Genomic DNA, 26,912 nt, shown 5'->3' with positions numbered 1-26,912 from the left:
TGAGATAAATGCCACTGTTTGTGTTAGATCTTTATTAACCCCCTGCTATTAATAAGCTCAAGATTACAAAAACATACATTTTGACAATTTAACACTTTCAGGTGTAACGCTTTTGTATTCCTAACCATAAATAATATGCAAACCATTAAAAAGCCCGCTACGAAAATACACTCTTTTTTTAGTATGTCTGCTTGTACCAAAACAAGAATAAAATATAGACAAGTTTATTGACGGCTGTAAATGTTACTGTTGATGCTAAATAAATAGCAATACCTTACTTTCAGGCATTATAACATTTCCCCATGCGGAGCAGAACCAAATCTAAACTAGGCAAATTATTTCATTCAGTGAAAAAAGTTTCTTTTAAATAAATAAAGTATTTGATATGCAGGTTTTGGTGAGATGAAATTATTATAGGTATCAAGCCTTCTTAATTAAAAGCTACAAATTATTGAACAAAACTGAACTCAGAAAAACTTTCAGGAAACAAAACTGTTACAATACAGAACTCTGGTGTCTGTGTTTATAAATATATATACATGTACATACAAATAAAAGGACTGTAAGGGATAAAATTGTCTTCCTTTACACAAAGGAACCAAGCACTCTCTGTACACTCCAAGCGTTACCATTTAGTTACCTCATGCAACTGCTTTAGCTCCTGCAGGCCCTGTTCACATTTTTGTTACTGGCTTGTATTTTCTCCTGTAGAAATTGAAAAAGAAACCTGCCTGACCCCGTATCTCTGGGATAAGGAAAGGAGAGGCTTTGTTTCTTAATAAATCCCACTTTCTTCAGTGCAACCATATGCCTATGGGATTGTAAGCTTTTCACAAATATTTTGCTAGATCTGCTGTATCATTTTAATATTTCTTCAAATTAAGGTCCCTTATTTTTGAAATAATCAAAACACAATTGATTCTTTTAGAAAATAGAACTGGGCAAAATGTTCCACATAATAAGGTAAATCTTGTTTAGTTGTCCTGAACAGAATTCTTCAAACACTGAGGTCTAAACTAAAGATAGAAATCTTGTGCAATGAGATTACTACATACTCAGAGGATAAAACATGTACACACACTGCTGAATTCACATAATGCATAGAAAATTAATATTTTCTGAACATGCAGTGTTTGTGAATGTATTCTGTGCACAGCTTTCTCAGATAAACTGCAAAGGAAATCTTGGTGGGTAAAGTTGAAATCAGCCCTTAAAGGATTTACAAGTTGACAAAAAACATGGGCAGCTACTGGGTCTCACTCTATTGCATGTTATTATTAATTAATACTACCCTTTTTAGCTTTGAGAAAGTACTTCCCTCAGTTATAAAGTAGATCTTCTATTCATCTGGCACAGTATTCTTGTGTCTGTGTGGTGGGTTTTTTTTCCCCGCGGTGTACCACCTCTTCACCTTCAGATAGCAGTGCTGAGCGCACACAGCTTAATTTCACGTGTCTGAAGTACACACAGCTTGCAGCTGCTTGTTCTGCCCATCCCTGGAAGGAGGAGTTCCAGTAACAGGGGAAGACAAATGGGATTTGAAGCAGCTATGCAGAGGCCCCAGTTTACATCCTCCCATCCTAGTTAGCCCCAAGTCAATGCAAGTTTAACAGCCTGGAGTATAAACTGTAGGACTCCAGGAGTTGCCTCCTCTGTGATTCATCCTCCCTAGCTAGAGACAGACGAGAGAAAGGCAGCAATTGCTGTAGAAACTTGCATTTAACCCATCCAGAGATGTCAGAGGAAACCCTTAGGCTAGCAATGGAAAACCCAGCATTACCTTTGCCTTTGTCATGCAGTCCAACCTCCTCTGTCTGACAACCCTCAAATATGACATTTTTTCCCCCCAGACAGTATAGCAATATATGGCTGACTGATGGTGAATTGAGCTGCAATGGGAAAGCAAAATGTTTACACAATAAACCCATAAATCATTTTGTAATCATTAACAAGCATTCTCAAAATCTTAACTGCTGCGGATTAGAAACCTAATTCACTGGAACTGGTCACTCACATGGTATTACACAAAGGAAAAAAAGTCACTGGTCCTTCACGTTCTGAAAAGGGGGATGTGATAGTAGCGGTCATCCTCGGTCAGGAGAGAAATCTCATTCCATTCCCTTCGGTATTCTTCTGGATAGTTTACTTGAAATTCCTCAGTATTAAACCTATGCAGTCTGTAAACTCTTATCTTTACTTCAAGTAAGTATCCAAGAAGAAACAGTTCAACCTAAAGATGAAAGAAGTCTGTAAGTCATCTTTTTCTAGACTTAGAAAACTAAACCAAAGTTAATCCAAGATAAGGCAAGTCATCTAGCTTCAAAACAGTAGACAAGGAATAGAAGGGGCCCTTTTGTAAGTGGAATCGGAAAATGAAAAGTTTGAGGGTATTCTCAATGTTCCAACAGTCCTTCCACTGCTCTTTTGCACGTAGAGGATATCCTGGTTAATGCCTGACACTTTGGAAACATCCGTCTTTCACCTGACACAATACATAACCTGCTCCCAAAGCCAGCTCATACAGCTTAGTGGGGAGCAAGAAGGGACTATCTATTATTAAAAGATTGATACACCTTGAAAAATGGGAAGCCTGCCACCTTGCGATCACTTGCTACATGAGGGAAATATAACAATAAAAGGAATACATTTCCTTGTACTTCATGTATATGAAACTTGAAAACTGGCATCTTCATTGATGCTTCTTGCAAAGGATTGCTTCATCTGGAAAAATGCTTTGGAAAAAGCTCATATCCTTGGGCATAGCCAGACAGAGCAGAACTTGTCCAGTTATTATCAAACTGCTCCTGAAGATGACTGCAACATGTAACAGTTAACTTGATAACTGAAATTGATTATAAGAAATAATTTCACCCACTGGAAAGTGACACTATTTGCAGAGTGGCAGTGTGGAGCTTAGACGTCAGTACTTAACTCCTCACTAAACAGAAAATTGAAAATAAAATCTTAATGTATAAAGGTGAACAGTTAGAGTTCTCTGCTCTTAACAGATATGAGATCTAATGGGAACCAAAGAGAGGGGAAAAAAATAGAGTGATAGAGGGTTTGGCATGGTGGAACAGGTGGGAAAAGTGAAGCAACAGCTCAAATCTGCATAATCTAAAATTATTTTATATATCAAAGGTATCATTATGCTAAACTATGTATTTCATTGATAGCTTGCAGCATTTATTTCTGGCCCAGCAAGAAAACTGTCCACCCCATTTTATTCTACTACAGTTTTTTTCCTGGAAGATAAATGACTATCCTCAGTCCACTTCCCCACATCCCAAAGAAAAAAATTGGGCCAGCTGTCACAGATGATGTATGATACATTCACCTAATCACATCAGAGATGAAGTAAGTTTTGTGATTTATTTTTCATTTGTATCATTACCTGGTCTAGACAAATAGAGTCACCTATGGAGTTCAGACGATTCATCATGAAACTCAAAGGGTCAGATGAAGAATCACGAGCAAGGAGAAGGCTAAAAAGGTTATGTGTGGCTTCTTCCCTGTTCTTTATCTGCTCATAGGCTTCGACAACTTCATAAAGCATGATGAATTTTATGGCCTCATATAGTTTGTGCTCCTTGCTCTCATCAGAAAAGAGTGTATTACACATGTTTCCTCTTTCTTCATGATCTTTAGTAGCACTTATTTCAGTCCACTGGAAAGCACACAGAAGAATATTAATCAAATTATTAAGAATTCTATTTAATATGAAAGATTCCAAAACAGGAACAATTGCCAGCCTATACCATACCATTATTGTGGCCAAACGGTGGTGCAAATAAGCAGGTGGCTCTTTCAGATCTGCAGTGAAATTTGAAGCCTTACACATTTCAGTTTCCATTTATCCAGCTGAACCTATTTGCTACAGAGAGCTCCAAGCATCTGGATGTTAATGATATTCTATGAGAAAGCAAACGTAATTCCCCTATACAAATGCCACCCACCGCCACTGTAGAAAATCCAGGTATTGCCGTCAGTAAAGAGCCTGAATGGAGCGTAACCACAAAAAGGACCTCAGAAAGTTACAGGAAATCTGTGTGGGGGCATCAGACATACACACTAAGCCATAAGCAAAAGTTAGATTAAGTGATGACTCCAGCTTCCAAAATTCAGCGATTTTCCTCTATAGTACACTTTACATTAAAGTTGCCCTAGCCTGAATTCTTTAGATGCTGAGCCCAATTCAGAAGTGTGTCAATTAAAAGGAACCTATGCAAACTGGAAAGCTGTAACGGTATTATGAACTGTACACACTTGTGTGTATTTAGTGTTTCTGCTTCATGAGGTCCAGGTAAGGTGGCTGCACAAGAAGGGATGAAACAAAGACATACATGGGACAGGAACAGGGTAGGAATTTCTCGTTTTGCTCACAGCTGATAACAAGAACTCCTGAGCTCTCTGTTGCTCTAGAAGGTTCAAAAGGCAGTGCTCACACTCAGAAATGGGCCATCCAGGGGACCATGATGGACTGGGCAGCAAATCAGAAAGCTTAAAGCACCCAGTCCTGAACACAGTGGCTAAAAAGTCATCTGGAACTGAGGGGGTTTTTGGGACCACAGTAAGAGATGATGCTCAATGACTGGGATTCAAATGAATTTCAGTTAATTCTGGGCTTATATTATTTATATGTTGAAGTGGCCACAAACTGTGAACTGCAACTAAAAAACCAGTAAATCTAACTTACCCATAAATACTAAATTGAGAAACAGATCCCACCATCTCCTCAGGCATTCCTGAAGACTTTCCTTACAGGTTAAAAATGCGACCAAGCAGATGAATCACTAATGTACCTTTGCTAAAGGACCTCTACTACCTAAGTGAAAAGTCTGTCCTAAGTGTAAAGCACCTATTAACCAACATGGCCCAGGCACAACAGCATGTGCAGGCAGCTGTCCACAAGATGACGATGGAGCTGGAAAAGGCAGCAGAGAACTCTGTTAGTGAAAATAGGCAAAAATCCATGTCACTGGCCAAACAGCATCTTTAGAAAAATAAAATTAAGTTGGGAGCTAGACCTCATGCCCGATAACAGCGTAATTGTCGTACGAGGAGCGGCTGAGGGAACTGGGGTTGTTTAGTCTGGAGAAGAGGAGGCTGAGGGGAGACCTCATCACCCTCTACAACTACCTGAAAGGAGGTTGCAGAGAACTGGGGATGAGTCTCTTTAACCAAGTAACAAGCGATAGGACAAGAGGTAATGGCCTCAAATTGCGCCAGGGAAGGTTTAGACTGGATATTAGGAAGCATTTCTTTACAGAACGGGTTGTTAGGTGTTGGAATGGGCTGCCCAGGGAGGTGGTGGGGTCCCCATCCCTGGAGGTGTTTAAGAGTCGGGTTGACATAGCACTTAGGGATATGGTGTAGTTGGGAACTGTCAATGTTAGGTTAACAGTTGGACTAGATGATCTTCAAGGTCTTTTCCAACCTAGATGATTCTGTGACTCTGATTCTGTAATGCATCATACAGCTGCTCTGCAACAATTTCTTAATTATATGGATTTGTTCACCATGCTGACTTGAAACTTTTTTCTGTACTAACATCCAGTTTAAATACTTCATACTAAGAGACTAATATCAACTTAAAAGAACTACAAGTTAAAAACAAAAGTCAAACAACCTAACGCTGGCAAATGCAAAGAGTGCCTAGAACAAAATAAGAACTGCACACAAGAACCACCAGGCACATCTCAAGAAGACAGACAGTTGTCACTGTGGCACAGCAAGGGTGCAGGCAAGGGACAAAGACCAGATCTCTATTTGAATTCCCTCTTTTTATTACTAATGCTTTGTTTCTAGAGCTAAATAAGTCTATTCATGGTTTGTTGTGTTTCTTTAGGTAACTATTACTATCACTGATAATAGCATTTAAAACTACAGAGTTGTGGCTCATATACACAGGGCCGTATAAAAGGAACTAACTTAGCTGTGTACCACTAAAATAAGCTGTTGTGGCTGTGGTAAGACAACCCGGAACCATGGTGTATTGTAGAATTAAAAATGACAGTTTAAGGTCTGATATACCAGATAATGGATGCCTTCGGGGAAGTGTTTCAACCTAATTGGCCAGAACACTGGAGTCCAGCAAATACCAGTATCCACTTGATGGCTGTGACCCAGGAGAGCACGCAGAGCAACTTCCAGGCAGGAGGAAGATGGGGAGAAGAGGGTGGTGGTGTGCTAGGGACAGATTGTGGCAAAGCAAATAGGAACAGTCCAGAGCTCACACAACTGCAAACATGCAGAAACCCCAGAAGAGCTCAAGAAAGGCACAAGGTCTTGTCAGGCCAATTTTTTATCTCTGTTTCAGAAGGCTTTGGGGCTACTACAGTTCCCCAAGTTTTAAATAAGTAAATAAGAGTTATACTTGTGGTTGGGGATGCAGGCAATCTGGCTATGTGGAGCAGAGGGGGCAGCGAGGCTGACAGGTCTTTGTAATCAAGTGCCTCGGCTTACAGAGAGAAATTATAGTAAAACTGGATAAATAAAACATTTCAAGGAGATGGGAGCAAAGGAAAGACAATAGTTTGAGAAGAAAATGCACTGTTTGTTTGTTCCCTCCCATTTGGGGAGGGACTCCACGAGGATCTCATACAGCATGTTGTATTTTTAATCGAAATGATGAGATACTGGCAGGAGCCCCTTGACGGCAAGGGTGACTAGCCACACAGTAACAGCTGTGGGGAGGATGGCCTCCCTAACTTACAGGGGCACCCTGAGTACTTAGCCTAGTGGATCTCTGAAAGCTGGATTCCCCTGCAGGATAGGTGACGGCCTTCCCAGCAGCTCAACTCTCTGAACCTGGGAGGAAGGCTGACTGCCATGGAAACATGTAACCAGCAGCAGTTCCCTATCTCTGTCTCAACCCATGTCTCAGTGCTTTTATTCCTCCCAACCATTTCCTAAGTACTCACATTTGTCTTTAATGTCTCCATGCATTTGCGCAATTTGCCAAAGGCATTGGGACCTGTGTATCTTTCTGGCCCAAAACTGTACTGCTGAATCCAGTTGCAACCTTGAGAATACAAAAGCTTTTCAGGGAGCTGGGGGGGGAAAAGAAAAAAAAACTAATCATAACCATAACAAGAAGTAGAATATAAAGTTATATAAACTCATCTACACACAATTTACGATGTGGTTCTATCCTCTAAATTGTACAGTTCAAACAACAACAAAAAAAACGGGCCTCAGAACAACTCAAAGGAGGCTCCCTTTGACTGCCAAATCCTTAAGAAACTTTTAAAACAGGGCCAGCCAAAAAATAAGAAAATACGCTCTCAGCAAAATATATAACCCACTCTCTGGAAAAGCTGAATACATACAAATTCAGTGAGATATTTAGGATTACAGACACCTTCCAGTTTGCACAGCCCCCGCAAAGGCAGCAGCTATAGCTGCCCACCTCCTTGCTGCTGTCTCCTGCTACAGCTCCTGGAGCCCAGGGCAGGATTCCTGCTGCTCCAGCAACATGCTCAGCAGCTCCCAAGTGAGCCACTCGGCTTCGAATGGATATGGATGAGGAGGATTCAGATATCCTTCTGTGTTAAGGGAATGACATCTAGCAGGACAGCAGTAACATCTATCCATCCACTTTTTTTTTTTTTTTTTTTACCACTTAGACTCATATTCACATTGGTATGCTTAGATCAGGGACAATTTTTCAATGAAGTGTAGTTCAAAGAGTATGAACAACTTCTCTTTAAATTCTCCTCTACTTCCATAGCAGACATGTCAGTTTTGACATTGAACAAAGCTTCCTTCTGCAGTACAAGGTTACCTGAATTGTGATAATTTAGGAAATTAATTTTACCTTCAATATATCTCTCTCCTTCATCCATGATGGAAAAGGAATGCCTTGGCTGAATATCTGAAAAAGCACCGCTCTTAGTACACAATAGTTGTCCCTCCTGACTTGTCGCAGGTATTTGATATGACAGCTCCAAAATAATTCTTCATATGCCTACAAAAAGAAAAAAAATTAGCAATAAAAATTTTAAATTTTAGACAAAACCCATGTTGATTGGAGTCCAATTCCAAACTACTTATAAAAGGGAGCTAGGGGAATGAGAGAGTATATTTTTAAGTTTTATATACACAAAAATGTTCCAACACCATGGGTTTTGTAAACACCTTAAACTGGCACTGCTCCTGAAGAGTCATTCTGCACTCTCTCCAAACCCAGTGACTTGGCTGCTGTCTCAGCACTGTTGCTAGCATAAACATTCACATGGTCACCCAAATCAGAGCAGGTCAGCAAAGACTTCTTTGCCGTAATAGCTTTAACCTCAACCACTTCCAGCATGTGCTGACACATGAGATGGAGCAGCAAAAGGGTACGAACAGGCGTCTGGAGAAAACTCTTTTGTCAAAAACATCTCCTTACACTGACCTGAATCCATTGTGCGACGGTGACCTGAGGCTGAGCAGATCTGGCAGCTCTGTGCTGAAGCAGATGGCCCTTCTTCCAGCTACACACTCCCTGTATTTCCTCTGCATTACCTCTGGCTCTCATCTGAGCCCTTGTTGAGACAATTCAGAGCAATAAACTGGCAGAGAATTAGAAAGAGGACTCTAGAGTTCCAGAGGCTGCTGCATCAGTCTTACAGTTTGCTTCCTGAAGGGGGGAGGAAGATGGTCTCAATTCCTGGTCCTCTTTCATCTCAGTTGCTTCCTCACGTCCTCCCAACAGTACTTCTCAGCTGCACATTCTCCCCTACTCTTACTTTGCACTGGCTGTGATAGCAAGCCTACTGAATTAAGCCTGCTGGGGGAGCTTCCTGTTGCTTCAGCAAGCTCGGGTGGCTCAGAGAACATTCCATCGGGATGACCTGCTCTATCAGCTCACCATCCTGGTAAACCACATCCAACAGAAGACTTAAGAGCCAGCAAAAAAGAGGGAGAGGGACTGCTTAACTAGAATGAGGTGAGAAAGAGTGAAAAAAAAAGACAAAGGACTGTTCCTTTTGGGGACAGCAAGCAGGTTAGGCTGGTCCAGGATCTCATGAGACCTCATCCTCAAATGTGCTCCTTACTGTGATAACTTCTACCTGGTATAACCAGCCATCCACTGGCTGCTCTAGATAAAGGAGTCTCCTTTTCAGCTCTCACCATCTAGAAGGCTCACAGATTTTCTGACAGGCTTGTTGCTCAGTATGTGTTTGCAAATTTATTAGAATTTTTGCTACCTTTTGAAACTTGTTCCTCCAAATAACTTTTGGCCTTGTTGTGTGTTGTTCTGGGCACTTTTGGCATTGCTGTGTTTCTGCATTTAATGTGGAAAAGTCGGATCCTTTCTCTGTTCATCATTTGGACACAACTCCATGTTTTTGCAAACGATCTTTTTTCTCATAACTCCTTTATGCTGCTGTTTAGTCTTACCAGCTTCTTTTTACCCTTTCGTAAGTCCTCCTTGGCATGCATTTGTTCTGTGATTCAAATACCATGACCTAAAGCTATATATATGTCAAATACACTGATTGTAAATATTAAAGTCTCTTAGCTGTCTTTTAGATTCTTTTTAACATACTTCCTTTTTTTTATGTAGTTTCCCTTTCTGAAAGTGGAGGCAATTGTAATAATTTTTTTTGCTTTGTTGTTCTTGCAAGGATGTTGAATACAATTATGTGCCATCTCCTGTTCCAGAGAGCAACAACAGGAATTAGAAAACAACGTTTTGAGGCAGATTCTGTGCACTACTTGGGACCAAGGCAAGGGCTGCTTCCTTTCCTAAAGGTTCCCTGAAAAGCTGATCCATGAAACATTGGCACCACTTTTAAGTTCAAACCCACAGATGTTGCCAGTGCAGATCGCTAGCTGGTGTCTCTCATTACTATTGCATCTCCTGCCCCCTCTGTCTTTTTGATCTCTCTTGCATATCACAGATAGTGTTCCCACTGTTATCAAATAATCAGAAATATGGACCTGATGCTACATTTGTCCTGCACTGGTCTGAAATGCCACACCATGAGGACACTAGGTTATAATGTCACAGTTAGTTAGCTGCTTGACTGGATTTGAGTCTAAGCTTGCTTTAACAGATACTACTACTCTACTATCAGTATAGCTACTTTAGCTAGAAGTTTTATAGGAAAAGTAAAGATCCAGCCCACGGTCTTTGAGCCTATCTTGGTGACTAAGTCTTAACACAGTTGAAACAGAGAGTCGTAAAACGTGTGTCACTGCTGGAGGCCCATCCCTGTCACAAGTTAGGATACCATAGTGCTGCTCCAACTTCAAGCATGGGTCAGGGCCCTTCAGTGGGCACCGCTGCTCTCGCCATGCCCCCTGCCACGCTGCCTCCATTAATGGCCACCAAGATATAGCTGCAACAGCCCATTGCATCAGCAATAACATATGTCTTTTGCAGGAAGTGCAGCTGCTGTTTCTGCCTATCAGGTGTAAGCACATACACACAGTGTACACAACTGAAAAACATGTCAGTGAGCTGACAGAAAACAGTGTATCTAGCAGTAGTGAACCATGAATTGAGGAGATCCTTGGCTCAGGAGTTCAGCTATCTGTGATCCAAAGACCGGTTTGATGCAGCACAACTCTGTCACCTTGACTTACAGTTATGAAGAAAACATACTAAGCTGTGAGAAACTATTTCAGGTAAAAGGATGTAAGGTAAGAGAAATAAAAATCCAGGGAGAAGTATAATTATTAAGATGGTCACAGCTAGCAGCTCAAAGATACAAGAGGGGGGAAAAGGAAAAGAAAAAAAAAACAAAACACAAAAAAAACCCTACATGGAAAGGAATAAAAGCCACAGAATTTAAAAAAAAAAAAAAAAAAGGAGACTTGGAAAAGAGCAGCGCTGAGGCCCACAAGCAGTGGAGGCTGCCACCTCCCCATGCAGCCCAGGGCTGTCTCCAGCCACCCCTCAGCAGCTGATTGGGGTGCTGAGGATGACAAGGACATTAACTGTGAGATTAGTAGCTTCTTAGTCCTAGCTATGTGTGGTATGAGGCAGCAGGAATTGCCAGGCATAGTTAACCTGCGTGTGTCCTGCTCACTGCACCTGGCACAGGGTAAGATGGCAGCGCAGAAGAGCCTGGGCCAGGGAGCGCCACGGCAGCGCCGGGCGGCCGGGGGAGCAGAGCTGGAGCAGATGGATGCTGCACAAAGACAGGGGATGGCCACCACCCAGCACACCAGCTCCTCGCCCGCTGAGCGCCTCCTAACCCAGCACAGGTCAGATGTGAGCTCCTGCCCTGCCTGCCCCCAGCTGCGGCCAGTGCAGCTGGACGGACAGGCGGCCTCGGCGGCTGCTGCGGGCCACCAAGAACCAGCTGCTGTCACATGGACCTTCAGAGCTTGGAAGAGAAACGGGTGTGGTGTTTCATTCCTCCCTGGAATGAGAGTTTTTACCTTAAATCAGAGGGCTGGCCAAGAGACAGCACCTACGACCAAGTTATTTGGGCTGTAGCACTGGAGATGATTTTTCCTGTTAAAGCCGCTGTGTGGGTTGCTGGTGCTACAGGGGGAATTCGGAGAAGATTCACGACTAAAACCTGATCTACATTTTTACCTGCTCTAGTCTAGTCTTTATTTAGACCCATGTTCATGCTGTCCCCTTCGCTTTCCATTTGGCCAGCTGGTGTAGCAGGCTCTGGTAGCTGCAGCAGCTGGATGCAGGGGGAGTGCTATTCCTTTCCCAGGTATTTCTTCTCCCTCTCCTCATGCAGAGATTAAAATTTAACTCTTACCTCCCTCATGTGTTTGGCATGCTTTGTTTCTCCTTTCCATTCTCTTGCACTGTAACCAAGTAGATCAACCTCTGTCAGCACACTGAGATTCCCTAAATCAAAATTAATACACAGATTAGTTAACTTCTGCTGTTCTGCATCTAAAGGGTAGCAGTGGTGGGAGGGGTTAAGGAATACAGAATGACAACAGGAAGATTACTTATGAATTTTCTTTGAAGGTAGTTGCTCCACCTGAAATCCAAATGATAAAACAGGTGTCAAAGGGGAGTTGTCAAAGGTCAATATTTACTGAAATAAGCAACAGCATGGAAGATTAAAGTCTGCATAATAAAAACCTACCGTTTCAGTAGCTGTGCTAAAAAGCTGTATAGCCTTCTGCAATACCAGAAAACAGCAACAAGGAAAGACATGCTTAGCATTAGCTGCACTTTCACTTTTTGCCACATGAGACACAAAGATTGCTTGGTGGCTGTTGTCCAGGACCGCACCTCATGCCTTCCTAAAATAGGGATAAAAAGAGAGGAAAAAAATTTGTCACTGTTTTGCAATACTTGTTTCTATTTGTTTTCGTACAAAAAGAAAAATCATCCAAGTACCATGCCAGTCCAAATGAAACACAAAACACAAAATGTGAAAGGTGAGTATATTTTTATATACTTAATATATATACTTTATATACTTAGTTTTTCAAGTTTCTAGGGTTTTGGGTGCATACGGTTCACATTTCCAAGCCTTCCTCCACACAGTGAAGGCTAGATATATAGTTACAATGGAGTCACAGGAAAACTGATATCAAGCTGTTCAGTAACAAAAAGAAAAAAAATATTTTTTTTTGCTTCAGGATGTACTGATCCAGACACCTGTACCAATATTACTTTGTCACTAAGTCAAGGTTTTAAAGACCAGGGGTTCCTGGGAGTTGTAGTCTACAAATGGGCCATATAAGGCAATATTAGCTGACTAAGCATCATACGACTGCCCAGGGAATTAAAGGAATGTTCCTGCCTCAATTTGGTTAAGTCTAGGGTCAATTTAAAACTCTGGAGAAAGCTCCTCCCCAGCGATTTGGTAGAAAGCTCAAAAGATCATCACAAAGGGGGTGTGCTCTCACCGTTCTTCACAGACCTAAACCAGGACACATTTCTGTCACTCTCTTGGCATTACAGGTAGGGTTAGGGAAGGTTTTGGTTGTCTTTTGTTGATAAGAAAACCTAGAATTGAGAGAGGGTCTGGAGAGTGAATAGTTGACAAAGGCAGTATCTGCTCCCTAAGTGAGAAACTTATCCTCTGGCTGAAATTTGAGTATAGGAAATTCCCAGAGTTTATGATCAACAGCTGCTCTATTATTAACTTATTTATTGATTTAGTACAAAACTTTAGAAGAACTCAACTTTTTATAAAGGCATCCCCAGAGAAGGCTGAAATCACTCTTGTCCAGAGAGTCCACAAAGGGAATTACTCATTCAGCATAGTTTTATGTCAGCTGAACTTCTGCCCCTCCTGGCTTTAACAGGAAATTTAAGAAGGGCTTAAATTTTCCAAGGAAGTTAAGCCCATGCACTGTGGACAACTATCCAGTCCGAAGAGTTACATATGAATCCCAACTGTGGCAACGAGATAAATAGCTATGCATACATTTTTACAAGCACTGCTGCATATATACAGAGCATTACTGATATTTGGTCTTTTCCAATATTCTGTTGTTTGAAGAACTTTTATTACAGGATGTCATAAGCAAGTTGTCCAGAGGCAAGACCCAGACCTCATTTCTCCCATGAACAAAAGGCAGGTTAAGACCTGTAAATGAAAAGGTGTTAATAAACTTTAAAGAGGTAATCAGAAGAAGCTTTTGGGGTGCTAGATCCCATTTACACAAAACCTGATGACAAACAGGTCTTCTGTCAGCTTCTACTCATAGGCTGCACTAACCTGTGCGTACCTGGCATGACCAGGGGTGACGCCTGTACACGCTGAGTAGGAAAAAGCAAGACACGCATTCATGCACAACTAAAAAGACCAAAAATCTGAAGCTGCAGGAATCGTTTATTACTGATGTCAAGTAACAGACAGCAAAACATCAGCTGTAAGGTTTGAAAATGGCACAGCTCATGGAAACACCAGGACATTCCCACTTACAGCACACACACACACACACTTACTGCTGATGGACACCATCAGGCATGTTCTCAGTAAGCACCCAAATTTCTACCTACAGGACAACAACTCAGAATTAGTAACAGATGACAGCCCTGGCAGAATCAAGCCACTGCAATTTTTTTCTCTCTCTTCTTTAGGATATAAAGGCATCAGCATTGAAAATACCTCAGTAGACTGTAAATAACTGAACCTTCTGCTAACTAGAATGGAACCTGAAGGCTTACAAATGTTGTTCAGCCCATGGATCAAGTGGGTATTTTGGAAACCAATGATGATTCAAAGAAATTTGTTAACAGCAATTTAAACATACAGTATCAAAAGGAAGATGCAGCAAATTTTCATTTCATTACTTAAACCAAGTGTATGGTCACTCTTTTGATTTTGAACAAACTGGGACTGTAAAAAGTGAGAGCTGGTCCATCAGTTAAAATGACATACTTTGCTTTATGGAGTACCAGAAATACATGTGAATGTAAAATTTCTTCCTTTACCCCTTTTACAGGCAAAAAGACGAGAGGTCTTCATCAGCTTTTAAGTTGAATCAAACAATCTTCAGAAAAAGCTTTTGATGGTATTAATCCTGAAAGAAACCTACTGAAGTTCAACAAACCCCCTTCCAAGGCACATGGTTAACAGGTGCGTGAACAACTGTTCTTCAAGGAGTGCTGGGAAGCATTGGCTTACTGATTTCAATCAAAAACACAAATCGATGTCAGAGAACATGAGATAACCAAATACTGATCACCTGTTTTTATTTAATATGGGGGATTTATAAGTAGATATTTCCCTAATAAAAAGCTTAATGGGAGATGGGAAAACCCACAAACAAGTGATTTTGAGTACTTTTGCTACGCTTGTATTACAGCATACCCCGGACTTCATAAACTTTCTCTCCTGTCATGGGAAAGCTGCTGTTCAAACACCACTTTGTGATTCAGTTACTACTTTCAGTGCTTATGTCACACTTAGAAACATAATTACATTTTTTTATTCAAGTAAATGACATTTAGAAATGGCAGCTGGATTGCAAAATGCTGCTAGTAAAAATCCATCATGAACAAGACATGAATTAAAGATGAGGGCAGTTTAAAATATATCTTTCCACCCCCTCCCTGCCCCCTCCAAAATTCTTCAGAAACTGAAGAGCAATTAAATTAATAACACACTGGTGGGGGGAGTAAAATAAACCCACGGATTTTTAAACCCAATCCATTCCCTGAGATATGGACACAATTCATCCTGTTCCTCAGGAGACAGTGACAATCTGTCAGTGCTGCGACCAGCTGCTGGGCTCACATCTTTTTGAAGACTGACTGCAAGCATCACTGTGAGGGACAGGGAGGCCTGACTCTTCCCCCACGGTGGGTAACAGAGCCCTGGGACTTCTAACACAGCTCCTAGCAGAAATTCAGATGAACAGAGGTTGAACAGCGCTGAAATAGGAGCTGATAGCAGTGTTTATCTTACAGTGCAAGTAGCACACCGTGTTTTCATGCCACATCAACTTCCTGCTAGTGCCAAACCTTAAGCTTTTACCACTCCACAAAGTCAGCAAGAGACACACACACAGAAGAAAAAAAAAAAACAAAACAACAAAAAAAGCCAGAAAAAAGATGAGTAAGAGACATGTGCAACATCTCCTTCTTTCACAAGTAACTCAAGAAGAGTCTCTAAAGGATTAGCTCCACATTTGATGCCCTCACAACATTTTGGAGGCTACCACCTTAAAAATGCATAACTGGTGAAATGCAAAATGTAAGAGATCAGCTTGGGAACTAGCAGACAGCACTGTACGCAGTGCTGAAGCACTATCCAATATTCCAGCATGTCTGATGGCACATTCACCCTCTTACTTTTTTCCTCCCTCTCTGTAACAAGGCCATCAGGAATATAACAGAATTAAAAGCTGTGTGACTTCTTTTCAGGACATTCCTCTTCACAGTCGTTTTGGTGCTGAAAGCAGGACATAGTCCTTGTTACCGTAAAGTGGTCAAGTTTCATACTCCCATCACACAAGACTATGTCCCTAGTTCTCGAAAAGCAGGTATCCCCTCCTTCAAAGAGGGAGGCAGTATTTTGGATCCTTCTGTTCCAACCCTTCTGCTGACCACCCATACCCCTCCTTCTCCTTCCTCTCTTCGATCCGGAACTAGGAAGAGAGACCCCTCAACTGAGAGACACAAGGCTTGGCATGGAGGTCCAAGCCTGTCTGCACTCAGTGTGTGCCCACAGAGCTCTCTTCACAGCTGCACATCACTTTTTTCCAGGCTACGTAGTATCAGTACCGAGGTATGTTATAAAACAGGCTAAGTCCCTCTTTTAAGGGAAAACAATTAAATTTATCCTTATAGAGCAGGCATCAGCATGATGCAGATGCACACATGTGCACACACACGTCACCTGACTGAGCCAAGAGGGAGACCCAGACAAAATGCTATTAATTACACAAATTCAATACCTACAACAGATTACACCCCATAACAGCATAAAAGAGAGAAACGTGCCTTTTTAAGTAGTGCCAAGTAATTACAGAGTCTTTGACTTCCCTGTTTATTATCAGTGCCACACCAAAAAAATGAAAAACTACTGAAAACAGATCAAACACCAAGATATGTGGAAGCACTGCTTAATTCGGTAACTATTTCATTAGGAAACCCTTCCTTTACAGAGCAAAGCAATGTCACCTTGTTAAAAAAACCCTTCTTCACCTATTCTAACATAACAACTAGAGATGAGGATCTCTACTTGGTATAAGAAGAAAAAGAGATTATTTACAGGCAAAGATGCTAATCATCAGTGACTTATCAAAAGTTCAACTGTATCTGCTGATCAGATCTCAACTTCTACTCCAAAAAATAACAAAACAGGATCCCAGCACCAAATGGTAACTAGAATCATGCAATTACCTAGAAAACAGAATAGTTTCAGCAGCACTGAGGCTCATCCCTTGCAAGAAAGGCTTTATTTACACAGCTGTCCTGCGTAGGAGTCCCAAGTGCTCTCTCTTCAGCCCTTGTCCTCTTTCTGCAAAGATCTTTCAGGAAAAATAGAGTAGAAAGGCTGGCAGCCTTCTCTGGACTTCCTGATCGTCAACAGGACCCGAACTGCTGCTGTTAACATATCTATCCAGTTGTGACACTTGCTTATTCCTGCTCTGTAGCAACAAGCATAATGCGTTCTTACCTACTGTGTGATTATCTGAAATATACCCTTTCCCTCTCCCCAAATGCCTACAAGAATAAAAGGAAAGTTCAGTTATTGATCTCCTGTATAATTCAGCTTCCTTTTTAAGGCACAGGGTGCTTCATCCAGGACCTTCAGATGATTAAAGCTCAGCAACACTTCCATTTACATGAAAAGAAAAAACATGAGAAGCCTTCAGAGAATTTACAGTCCCAAGCAATACATGAAAAGCATTTCATGCCATAAAAACCCAAGTATCGCTTTAGAGCTCTTATTCCTAAGTATGAATAAAAAATAATGAAAAAATAAAATAACCTCCTTTTAAAGAAGGAGTCTCTGAAATTTCTGCTACTGTGATGATTTTTTTTTTTTATGTGGGAAAAAAATCCATCTTTATTCAGAACTACTATTTATTACCTGTACACTTCAAACAGAACTTACGTAAACACACTAAATCTATTATTTGAAGGAAGCCCACTCTAAGGATTCTTATTACGCCTGCTGCTGAGTGGCATGTTGAGTCATCCCCAATGCCACCCCTGTTTGTTTCTGGTTTATCTGTTTGCAAACACAACTCACAAAATGCTTTTTATAATTATTTTTTTTTTTGCTGTGCTGAATCCAAACTGATGGAGTAAAGGAAGTATTTCCCCCTGAACATCTTATGCTAGGCTAAGTGGTATAAATACGTTGGGGTTTTCTGTTGATTTGTCTAGATAACTGAAGCTCTGGTTACAGGGAAAAAAAGTTGAAGTCTTACTTTGCAGTAAGAATTATTTTCCTCCTCCTTTTTTGAAATCTTGTTTGCTAGACAGCACAAGACTTGTACCTACAACCAAACCCTCCACGGATGTGCAGTCATTAGGTGTAAGGAGGCTGGGTGGTACCACAGGCAGCATCCCTCCAGGTCTCTGCAGGCAGAGGTCCCGCAGGCTGCTGCAGCGGCTGACCCCTCCTCGGGGCTCCCCAGAATGGAGAGTCCCCAGCCCTGCCTGCACGCACGCCCAACCCCCCCGGCAGCGCAGGCACCGGGGTCACTGCCACCCCAGAAGAGCAGGACCTTCTTGAGCCCGTCACCCCAAAGGAAGGGGCTGGTGGGCTCTACGACTCCAGCACAACCTGCAGCAGTGGTCACCAGGCTGGCACTGATGGAGGGACGCAGAGAAACCCCCCAAATGCACACAAGGAGGGGTGAAAGACACCTAGATGGAGGAAGAGGGACTGTCAACAGAAACCCACATGGGACAGATCTCAGTAAGAGCAGCATAGAGGAAAACAAGCTGCTTATTGGAGTCCACCAGCAGTGCTCCTGAGACAAAACACCCCTTGGACGGCCCCAGGTGACTCCCCAGCCCCTCGGTGGTCACCCACTGGCTCATTCCTAAACAGCGGTTTGACTCCTTGAGCACCCTTTGCTGAAGTGCTGTAGCCCAGAGGACAAAGCAGCAAGAAATGCCAGTCAACTTGTCAGGCACACGCTGCAGGACATTCCGAGGAATTTTAAGTTTCTACCTGTCGATAAACAGTTATCCCAAGTGATAGCTGGGAAAACAGCAGCATCAAGTAACCCATGACAAACAAAACCAACTCATCTGGGCTTGTTCACTGTCTAAGCAGTATCAGTCACAGCTGTTAATTCTTACAGGCAGTGCGTACATCTGCCATCAGGTAAAGACCCTGCTCTGAAAGCCAGCCCGCCTTTGACCATGTTGCATCCATGCAGTTCATCATTCCCACCTCTGTACAGGATCTGACTGCTGTGCCCTAACAACACAGATTTTATGTCTGTCTACACAGCCTCTCCAAAAGTGTACCAGTCTCTGCATGCAGGCCATGCAGCATTGTGTATTTTTCATGTGAATTAATAATCATATATGATTTATGATTAATAATCACAAATAATTCACATTTCCTGGTGGTGCATCAGATCACAAAGCCTGTGCCTTCCCACTAGGTATGTGCAGAGGTTATTCCAGCTGTGTTATTTGCTTGGGAATTTTGTCTCTCTTCCTCTTTCCAAGACAGATTAGAAACGGAAGGGAAAGGCAACAGAAAGCATTCCGAGTGATGGCTTCGATACCTTGCAAATGCCAGAAATTGGTCTTGCATCTCTTTCGCCCCGCCTCTCAACATCTAGCATGATGAAATTCAAAACCTCGGCTTTATCCTGCAGAGCTAATACTATTAGTATGGAAGCAGCTGGAGTGTTTAAACTCTGCTCTCTCTTCACCTTTTAAAGGGTAACAGTTTCAAGCTGGCATTTCTTAATTAGCTGGTGCACATAGGAGTCCTCTGCTTTTTTTTTTGAGAGTGCATTACCAGGCACTTCTTGCCTAAAATCTTAAGCAAAAAAGGCATGCTGAAAGGTAAAACTTACTGCATCAAGATAACTTAAATTTTAGTTACTATCACTCAGTAGAATACCAAAGTCATAACTAGTACAAACTTTTCATAAAAATGTGATTCAAGAACCCAGAATATTCTGTGTGGAAGCTCTCTGCTTGTAAAAACACATGATTATTATTGCTAATGCACATTTGGTATTGTTACAGACATTTGGATGCCAAAAGAAGCTTCAAGAGAAGCGCTCCAGACATTGGTCGCAGGGACCAAGACACCACAGTTCCCTGACACCTCTCTATTTGCACGAACTGCCTAAAAACTGGACAGTTACATGGCAAGGTCTACATAAAGTACAAATTATGCAGCCCTGCAAAATATGGTTAAGTGTGACCCTGCATATCGAGCTCTTCTTGAGAGACTGGCACTTGGCAGAGGCACAACTTACTTTCACTTGTAAACTAAGAAAGTGAAATACATAGTACTGGACAGTTTCTAACCTTGGAACCTGGCAGGGTCATTTTTAAAGATCTACAATGATATGAAATCCCCTATTTTTAAGGCCTCAGCCTTTGGCATGCATGTCACAGCTGAAATTTGTGTGCAGGAAGTGACATGAAATGAAACCAGAACTGAAGGACAGCGAACACGTCTGTAGGTCTCTCCCAGACAAACGCAGCAGGCACACGCATGGCATGGAGCTGCACTCAGAGCAAAACTGGGGGAAACTGGTAGGATGTCTCTTTGTCACACAGACAGACCTAAAACAAACATTTAAGTTTGCAGAAAGACTCATTTTGCACAAACTCAGCAATTAAAAACCTGCCGGCATTTCCCCGGTGGCCGCTGACCTGTAGGCAGTGCCAAGCACCTTGCCATGATGCCTGTTCGCTGCACAGATGCTAGGGCAGACTTGACAACAGTCAAAGCCCCGCGCGCACCACATCATTATCAAGGCACCAGTTTGATGCTAAGGTACACATTTCCCACTTTTATAGCACCATTCACTCAATATGACCACCTCGTCCTGGAAACATAAGTGTTAAGCACTCAAAAAATCTGGAAAATCTCAGCAATGTATTATGAATGACGAATCTGAGATGGGGTCTTGTCCAAGACCACATGCAGAGCTAGCGACAGGACTAAGGACTGAGCATATACAGCCACATCATCCTGTATTTTTAGCCCTCCATCTTAATGCGATGTAGCTCAAATAAGACACCGCAACTCATCTGGTCATTCCATAGCCTTCTCCTCAGAGAAATGTCTGGGCAGCACAAGTTGCCCTGCTAGCCACATCCCTCTGCGTGGGTACATGGTGTGGCATCTGTGCCTGCCGGTGACATAGGGACAGGAGCTAGAGACACACCTCCTTTCTCTGTCAGGAGCTTCCAGCACCTCCACACAGGCTACAGAGAAATCCCAGCATGGGGGTCTGGATCCTGAGGATGCAAAAGATGTACAGGATCACTCCTCTGCAGTGAAAAAATGGGAAGAAGCTACAGAGACAGAATAAAGCTGAAAAGAAGCTAAAAGCTGCTGACTTAATAATTTCTCAGAAAATTAATGAAGTAGCCTGCAGCAGTTCTGGAGTATTTTACATGTTTGCCTTCACTGGAGCCTTCTCAAAAAGTGGACGGTATGACCTTTATCTCCTTCTTTTCCTCATTTATGCTGGGGCAAAACTTTGACATGATTTTTTATGATCAAGCAATAACCATGAGTTATTACTGTTCATGGGAAAAAAACAAACTTTCCATCAAAACAAATTTTGTAATATAAAAACTAAACTCTCTCTAGCACCTCAGAAGTTGGTGCAAGATCCCTAGCTACGAACTCTGCTCTTAAAACTGCCATTTACTTTTACGTTGCTGTGGCTGAACTACACAGTCCTGACAGTTTTCGATCATGAAACACTGACAGTTAATAAATAGCTATTCCTCTATCTTTCTGGAAGATCGTCATGTCTGATCCCCGGTGCTGCAACCATGCACAGAACTAGTGTTTGCCACGCCGTGAATCCCAGCAACAGAGCACATGGGCACAACTCCCCATTCCTGATACGTGCTGGCATCACACCAGCTGTATCAACCCAGTAGTGCAGAAAGGATGCCGTGCGTCCACCGTGCTTTCGCAAATTCCCTCAAAGCAGAAAACAGATCCTGAAGCGAATTCAGGGTCAGATGTCAGCCAGCAACTCAGATTAGTGTTTGACTTTAAAGAGCATTATAACTCCTTTAGAAGTCAGAATGCCTGAATAAAAACTTCATTAGAATAGAACTAAGGTGGCCTAACGGTAATTTAAAAAAAACAGTTTCACAGCCTAAACCAAGAGAGAATTAAGAAGCTCCTTAAGGTAAACTTTATGCAATTCTAATTACACCCATAAATTTAGTTATGGAAGTGTAATGAAAACAGCTCAATTATACAACCTTTTGACTTCTGAGCACTAGTTACTCCCTTGTGTTTTCAAAACAACTAAATTATAACCATACTCACCTCCCTAGTGTAGTTTGGCACTGTGACTCCCATGATTCAGCTGCACTAGGTCAGGAGGCATTTCTGAAATTTCAAACTTATTTGTCTGGGTAATCATGCAAGGTCAATCGTTTTCATATATTAAGCTCAAGAAAAACTGCAGACATTACTGAAAAACCCTTTCGTGTTTGTTGCTATATGCTTGGTAGGTAGGATTTAACCTGGAAGCTATATCTAAGAAACATGCTGGACAGAAAGTCCTGATGCTGAACGGGAAAACCACACCATCTAGTCAGGCAACCTGGTCCAAAATGTTAAACGAAATGAAAAAACTTACATCCCAGTGGCAAAAAACCCTCTGAAATACAAAAATTAAATAATTTTTTTTCAGAATTCTAAATTCAAATGCAGATACTTATCCATAAAAGCACTTACAGTTAATATGCCAACCAGCATTTTAATGCCGCTTTTGCCCTTGAAAATCAATTCTAACACCCTTCACCTAGCAGTATTTTGTACAGATATGCAAACTGGCAGCTTTTGCTCTTACTGTATGGTGTCCCCATCAATTCCTAATAAAATTATTTGCCAAGCAGTAAGAAATAAAATGCTTAAAGGAGTAAACTTCAGTGACTACAGAGAAGTTTTCAGAGCCTTAAAACCAAAATGGGTCGTTTCTTCACACACTTTACCTCTTAGTTTCATCACTTGCAGAAACTAGAGTAGGCCAAAGGACAGAAGGGGGAATAACTGTACTTGCACATATTAGCAAGAGAGCAGTTAGCACCACACTAGCTTAACACTCACTTACTAAATACCACAGAAATCTGGTTCTTTCTCCACTGTAGAAAATGAAAGTATAAGGCAAATACAATTGTACAGCTCCTCCAAAAAGCAAACCAGTTGGTTAGTATGAAAGCAGTGCAAAATGAGAGCTGGACCAGCAACCATCAAAGCAGAAAGGCAGCCTGGTAGGGCATGGTATCTTCAGTCTAAAAGGCCCCTTGTCAGTGACTTAAGAGACGGATAATACTGAGAGCTACGAGCAACTGGCAAGCAGATCAGCAGGGGTGCGTGTCCATCGCCCCAAGTCTTCCCGAATCACGTACTCATTTCTGATCCCCTTTTTCCTCAGACTTTCTGGTGGGAATAGAAGCCAGTCTCCAACGTTTAAATTCAGTTTTAAAAAAACCGATCCCAAACAACAACAAAAAAAATAGCAACACACCCCCACCCCCACCCCCAGCCCCCCCATGCGCACCTGACGTGAAAATGTCACGCGTTGCTGTTTTAAAACTACGACGACCCGCGGGTAGGTTGGCGCGGACAGCCCGCGGAACGCACCCCTGCCCGCGCCCACCCCAACCCCCCCACCTCCCGCCAGGGCACCCGCCGCACCCCGGCTCTGCCCGGGCCCCCCTGAGGCGCCGCCGTGCCGCGCCCCCCCCACCCCCCGCCGCACCCTCGGCGTCCCGCCGCGGGGGCCTTTGGAGCAGCTTTCCGGGTATTGTCACGTTGAGGAAAACGGCCCCAAAAGAGGCAAGTGGAAAATAAAAGTAAAAAAACCACAAAGAAGCGACAAATAAACTGAACCCCCCGCCGCGCCTCACCCGCTCCGCCGCTCTCCGCCTGCGCCTCCTCCCTGGGGAGCGAACCCCGGCTACAAACGCTACGCCGACACCGCCCGGGGCGGGGATCCCGCGGGGCCGCCCCTCCCGCTCCCCGCCCGGCCCGGCGCGGGGCCCCCCCGCGCGGCCGCCGCCCCGCGCTGCCCCTGCATCAGGGGTGCGGGGGGTTCCCGCTGGGCTGGGTGGCGGGAAGGCCCGGGGCCTCCCGGCCGCCTCAGAAAGCGCGAGGTAGCGCTGGCGGCGGGGTGGTCGCGGACCCTGTGTCGGGGAGAAAGGGTAACCCCTGTCACCCATCGCTGGGCCTGGCTTCGGCTTAAGAAGCGAGGGGAGTTCTCCATTTCCCCTGCGGATCCGCCAGCAATTTGATATAATTTGTGCTGTAGTGTCACACAACGTTATTTTACATTTTATAGCAGCAGTTCCCTTAATGGAGACCAACGTCATCAGCATCTGTCTGAAATGTACCCGTGAAACGTAAACACAGCTTAGTGACTTCAGAGTTGTTTTTTTTTTTTTTTTGACTATCATTAAATGTTGATTTCCTTACTAATTTCACTCATTACCAAGATGAAAGGCATTCATCCAGAAAGAAATTCACCCTGGCCAGGTACCTTCCCTTACAGCGATCTTTTAAGTGTAATTTGTCCCAGCTGCAGGTTGAGAATTTGCATAGGCCAGTGTAATTTCTTTTCTGGTTACACATTAAAGAAAAATTTTCTTCCACCTCCCTAGGGACTTTGCAGGAAAAACAGAAGGGAATTGTAATGGTCTGAACAAGTGACACAGACTTGACTCTTTTACAGAGTTACAAGTAGTTTGCTCCAGTGCAGAGCTAGGACAAACTTACAGGGTTGCTTTTGGGGTTTTTTTTGGTTGATTGGTTGGTTTTTTTTGTTTTGTTTTTGTTTTTGTTTTTTTCTAAAATATCATAAGATATTAAAATGCTTGGAGGTAGAAAATCAACATGTTTCATGAATCAGTGATTTGTTCCATCTGGCATGAATATCACATTGTTTCCCCATCCATCTCAGCTAATCTGGGCAAGGAACAAAACAGACAAAACCTGTTAAGTATCGATGTACCAAGCACTCACTTAAGTGTGCTCACAGACAGCCACAAACATCCAAGTTATCCAAGTAAAAGAAACTCTAGGCTTAAAAACCAGCTAAAAATAGCAAAAGTAAATAGTTGACTTGAGAGGCCTAAAGCTGTCAATTGGCTGCATTGAAAAATCCATTTTGGAAAAAAAAATTTCTACGTGCCACCTCCATGTCTCTCTGCAGCATCAGCTAGCTGGTGCTCTCCGTTCGGGCATGGAGTTTGTGGTTTAACATAGTTGCGTCTCAGGAGGCGCAGCTGAGAGAGGTGACGTTAGGATATGGCTCACATGGCATCCACCTGGGATGGGATTTGTTTCTGAGCCGTGTCTTGCCTGCACCTATCCTACACTTCAGCTTCCCCTTTTCTCGGGCGGGCCAGTGTGGGTGCCGCCTGATGGTTTAGCGTTCCAGCCAAATCCAAATTTGCCTCTCTAACCTGTGTTAAGATTTTAGGATTTAATAGGTGATTTCTTTGTGCAAACAGGCCTGAAAGTTAATGTTTATTTGGTTGCTGACTCATTAGAGAAGAGAGATGAAACACGCATAGTACAAACACTGCAGATCAACCCCCATATCAGTGAGTCCTTCCCACTTCCCGGCTTTGGGCTCTCTTCTCGGGGCATGTATTCAGCACGTCTGTGTGACCTAGAGAATAGCCTATGCCCTTCCACCCATGCTCTTGCTGGGAATAAGCCCTGGGGCAATCAATCAAACAGAGATCACTTACTTGAAACCTCTTGAGGTATTTTTTTAACTAATACTGTCCTTTTTTCCCTCCTCAAGCTCTTTCTGGACCTCTTCCCTGAGCCGCTTAGGGAGAGCTCCCTACTACCTTTTCCCATTTGTGGACTTCAGCAGGAGGTGTTGTCTCTCCTCCTTGCAAGTTGCTGAGACAGGACAGCCTCTACCCGCCTTGCTCCTCTAGAAGCCCCTGCGTGGCCTTGGATGCAGACAGCTCTGCTGGGGCTGACCCAGGTAACACACAGGCCTCCCGCACTCTGTGTTGGACTAGTCTGGGCATGCCATTCCTGTTAACTGACTATGAGTTAGGAGAATCCTAAGGAGACCAAGCAAGGTCTAGGTCTGAGCCAGGATCAACTGTAAAAAGGGGAATAGCAGCTAACTGGAAAGCAGTTTCTGTTGTGGACTGCGCAGAAGTAGTTCTGGTGCTGCTACAAGGGTTCAGAAAGCTTCAGAAAGTTGACTTGCCCAAAATATCTTAGAAAACAATGTAGGGAGCTAGAGAAGGCCTTACTTGTATTGAACATTTTTCTGCAGAAGTAATGCGTCCCCTGCTTCGCCTCTGCGTAGGCAGCAGCTCCGTGGGGACAAGGGGAGAGCTCCAGGGAGCTCAGGCTGGAAGCAGCCTAAGTTTGATTCTCTTCCTCCAGACTTTCTGGTCGTGGCATTTTGCACATGTTTATGATACTCAGGCAAGGCTATGTGCTGATGGCAAACTTCTGCTGCTTAGGGATAGTTATGATACTTCCTTCCTTTAGGGCAGCATTACGAACTTGCCCATAACATGAACCTCCAGGTTTTTCTCTAGGTCATAGCATCTCAAAGCTGCAGGCATGACCATGACTATCTCCTCCACTTGTACCCACAGAAGACTTCATAGCAATTACAGCAAAAGCTTATACTGAAAGCTGTGTTAAGAAAGTGTGAAGACATTTTTAACTGTCTCTGTTTAAAGCCACAAATCATCAGCAGAAGCAACTGCTATGTTCTTGCTCCCATCTGCAGGTGAGCAGCAGGAGTATAACCACAGCCCAAAGAACGTAAACAATTCAAAAGGAGTGTGAAAAGGGTCTGCTGAGACAAAACCAACAGCATCCAACCCAGTAAGAGTAGGAAACCTAGGTGCAGAACTGGTGAGAGCCTCACCCTTCAGTTTTTCAAGTCCATTATTAACAGCCAGGAACCATTTCCCTGTTTATCATCATTTATTACTGCTACCAAGGTCAGGTATACTCCAATGCATAGGTAAAAGCAGTGCCCATGCAGATGTGATCTGCAGCACAGGGGCTTGCTTTCTATAGCTGATCACCAGCTTGGTGAGATGCCAAAATTTAGAGCACAGCTCTATGAACTTACCAACACTTCTCTTTGAGTGGTTAATTCTGCTTCGTTTTTCTTGCTCAGTGAACGGGTCTCTGTTCTTACTTGCCTTTCTGTCATGTCGCCTCTGCATCTCCTCTCCAGAGTATCCCCCCGGCTGGATTTCTCTCCCCTGACTTCTTTTGCCAGGGGTAGAAAATGAGTCTCTACAGACTCAGCTTGCCTTCACAGATCAACAAGCCGTGAAA

At 43.0% G+C, this 26,912-nt stretch overlaps 1 protein-coding gene across 5 annotated transcripts; it reads right to left on the bottom strand.

Moving 5' to 3' along the window:
• Positions 1–26,912, bottom strand: OTULINL (OTU deubiquitinase with linear linkage specificity like). Of its 5 annotated transcripts, none has more exons than XM_074826155.1 (8): positions 26,701–26,910; positions 12,057–12,216; positions 11,917–11,948; positions 11,718–11,809; positions 7,820–7,969; positions 6,924–7,052; positions 3,395–3,667; positions 1–2,230 (listed from the first exon to the last, which is right to left on the bottom strand). In XM_074826155.1, the coding sequence occupies exons 1-8, from the start codon at positions 26,795–26,797 to the stop codon at positions 2,051–2,053; spliced, it is 1,113 nt and encodes a 370-aa protein (XP_074682256.1). In that variant the 5' UTR covers positions 26,798–26,910; the 3' UTR covers positions 1–2,050. The 5 variants fall into 5 exon arrangements, with proteins under 5 accessions (XP_074682256.1, XP_074682273.1, XP_074682292.1 ...); XM_074826172.1 differs by lacking the exon at positions 26,701–26,910 and adding an exon at positions 23,486–23,553; XM_074826191.1 differs by lacking the exon at positions 26,701–26,910 and adding an exon at positions 13,353–13,514.

The sequence above is a fragment of the Strix aluco genome, chromosome 1 (genome assembly GCF_031877795.1).
Source record: "Strix aluco isolate bStrAlu1 chromosome 1, bStrAlu1.hap1, whole genome shotgun sequence".
Lineage (NCBI taxonomy): Eukaryota > Metazoa > Chordata > Aves > Strigiformes > Strigidae > Strix > Strix aluco.
This window is presented reverse-complemented; position numbering and strand designations above follow the sequence as displayed.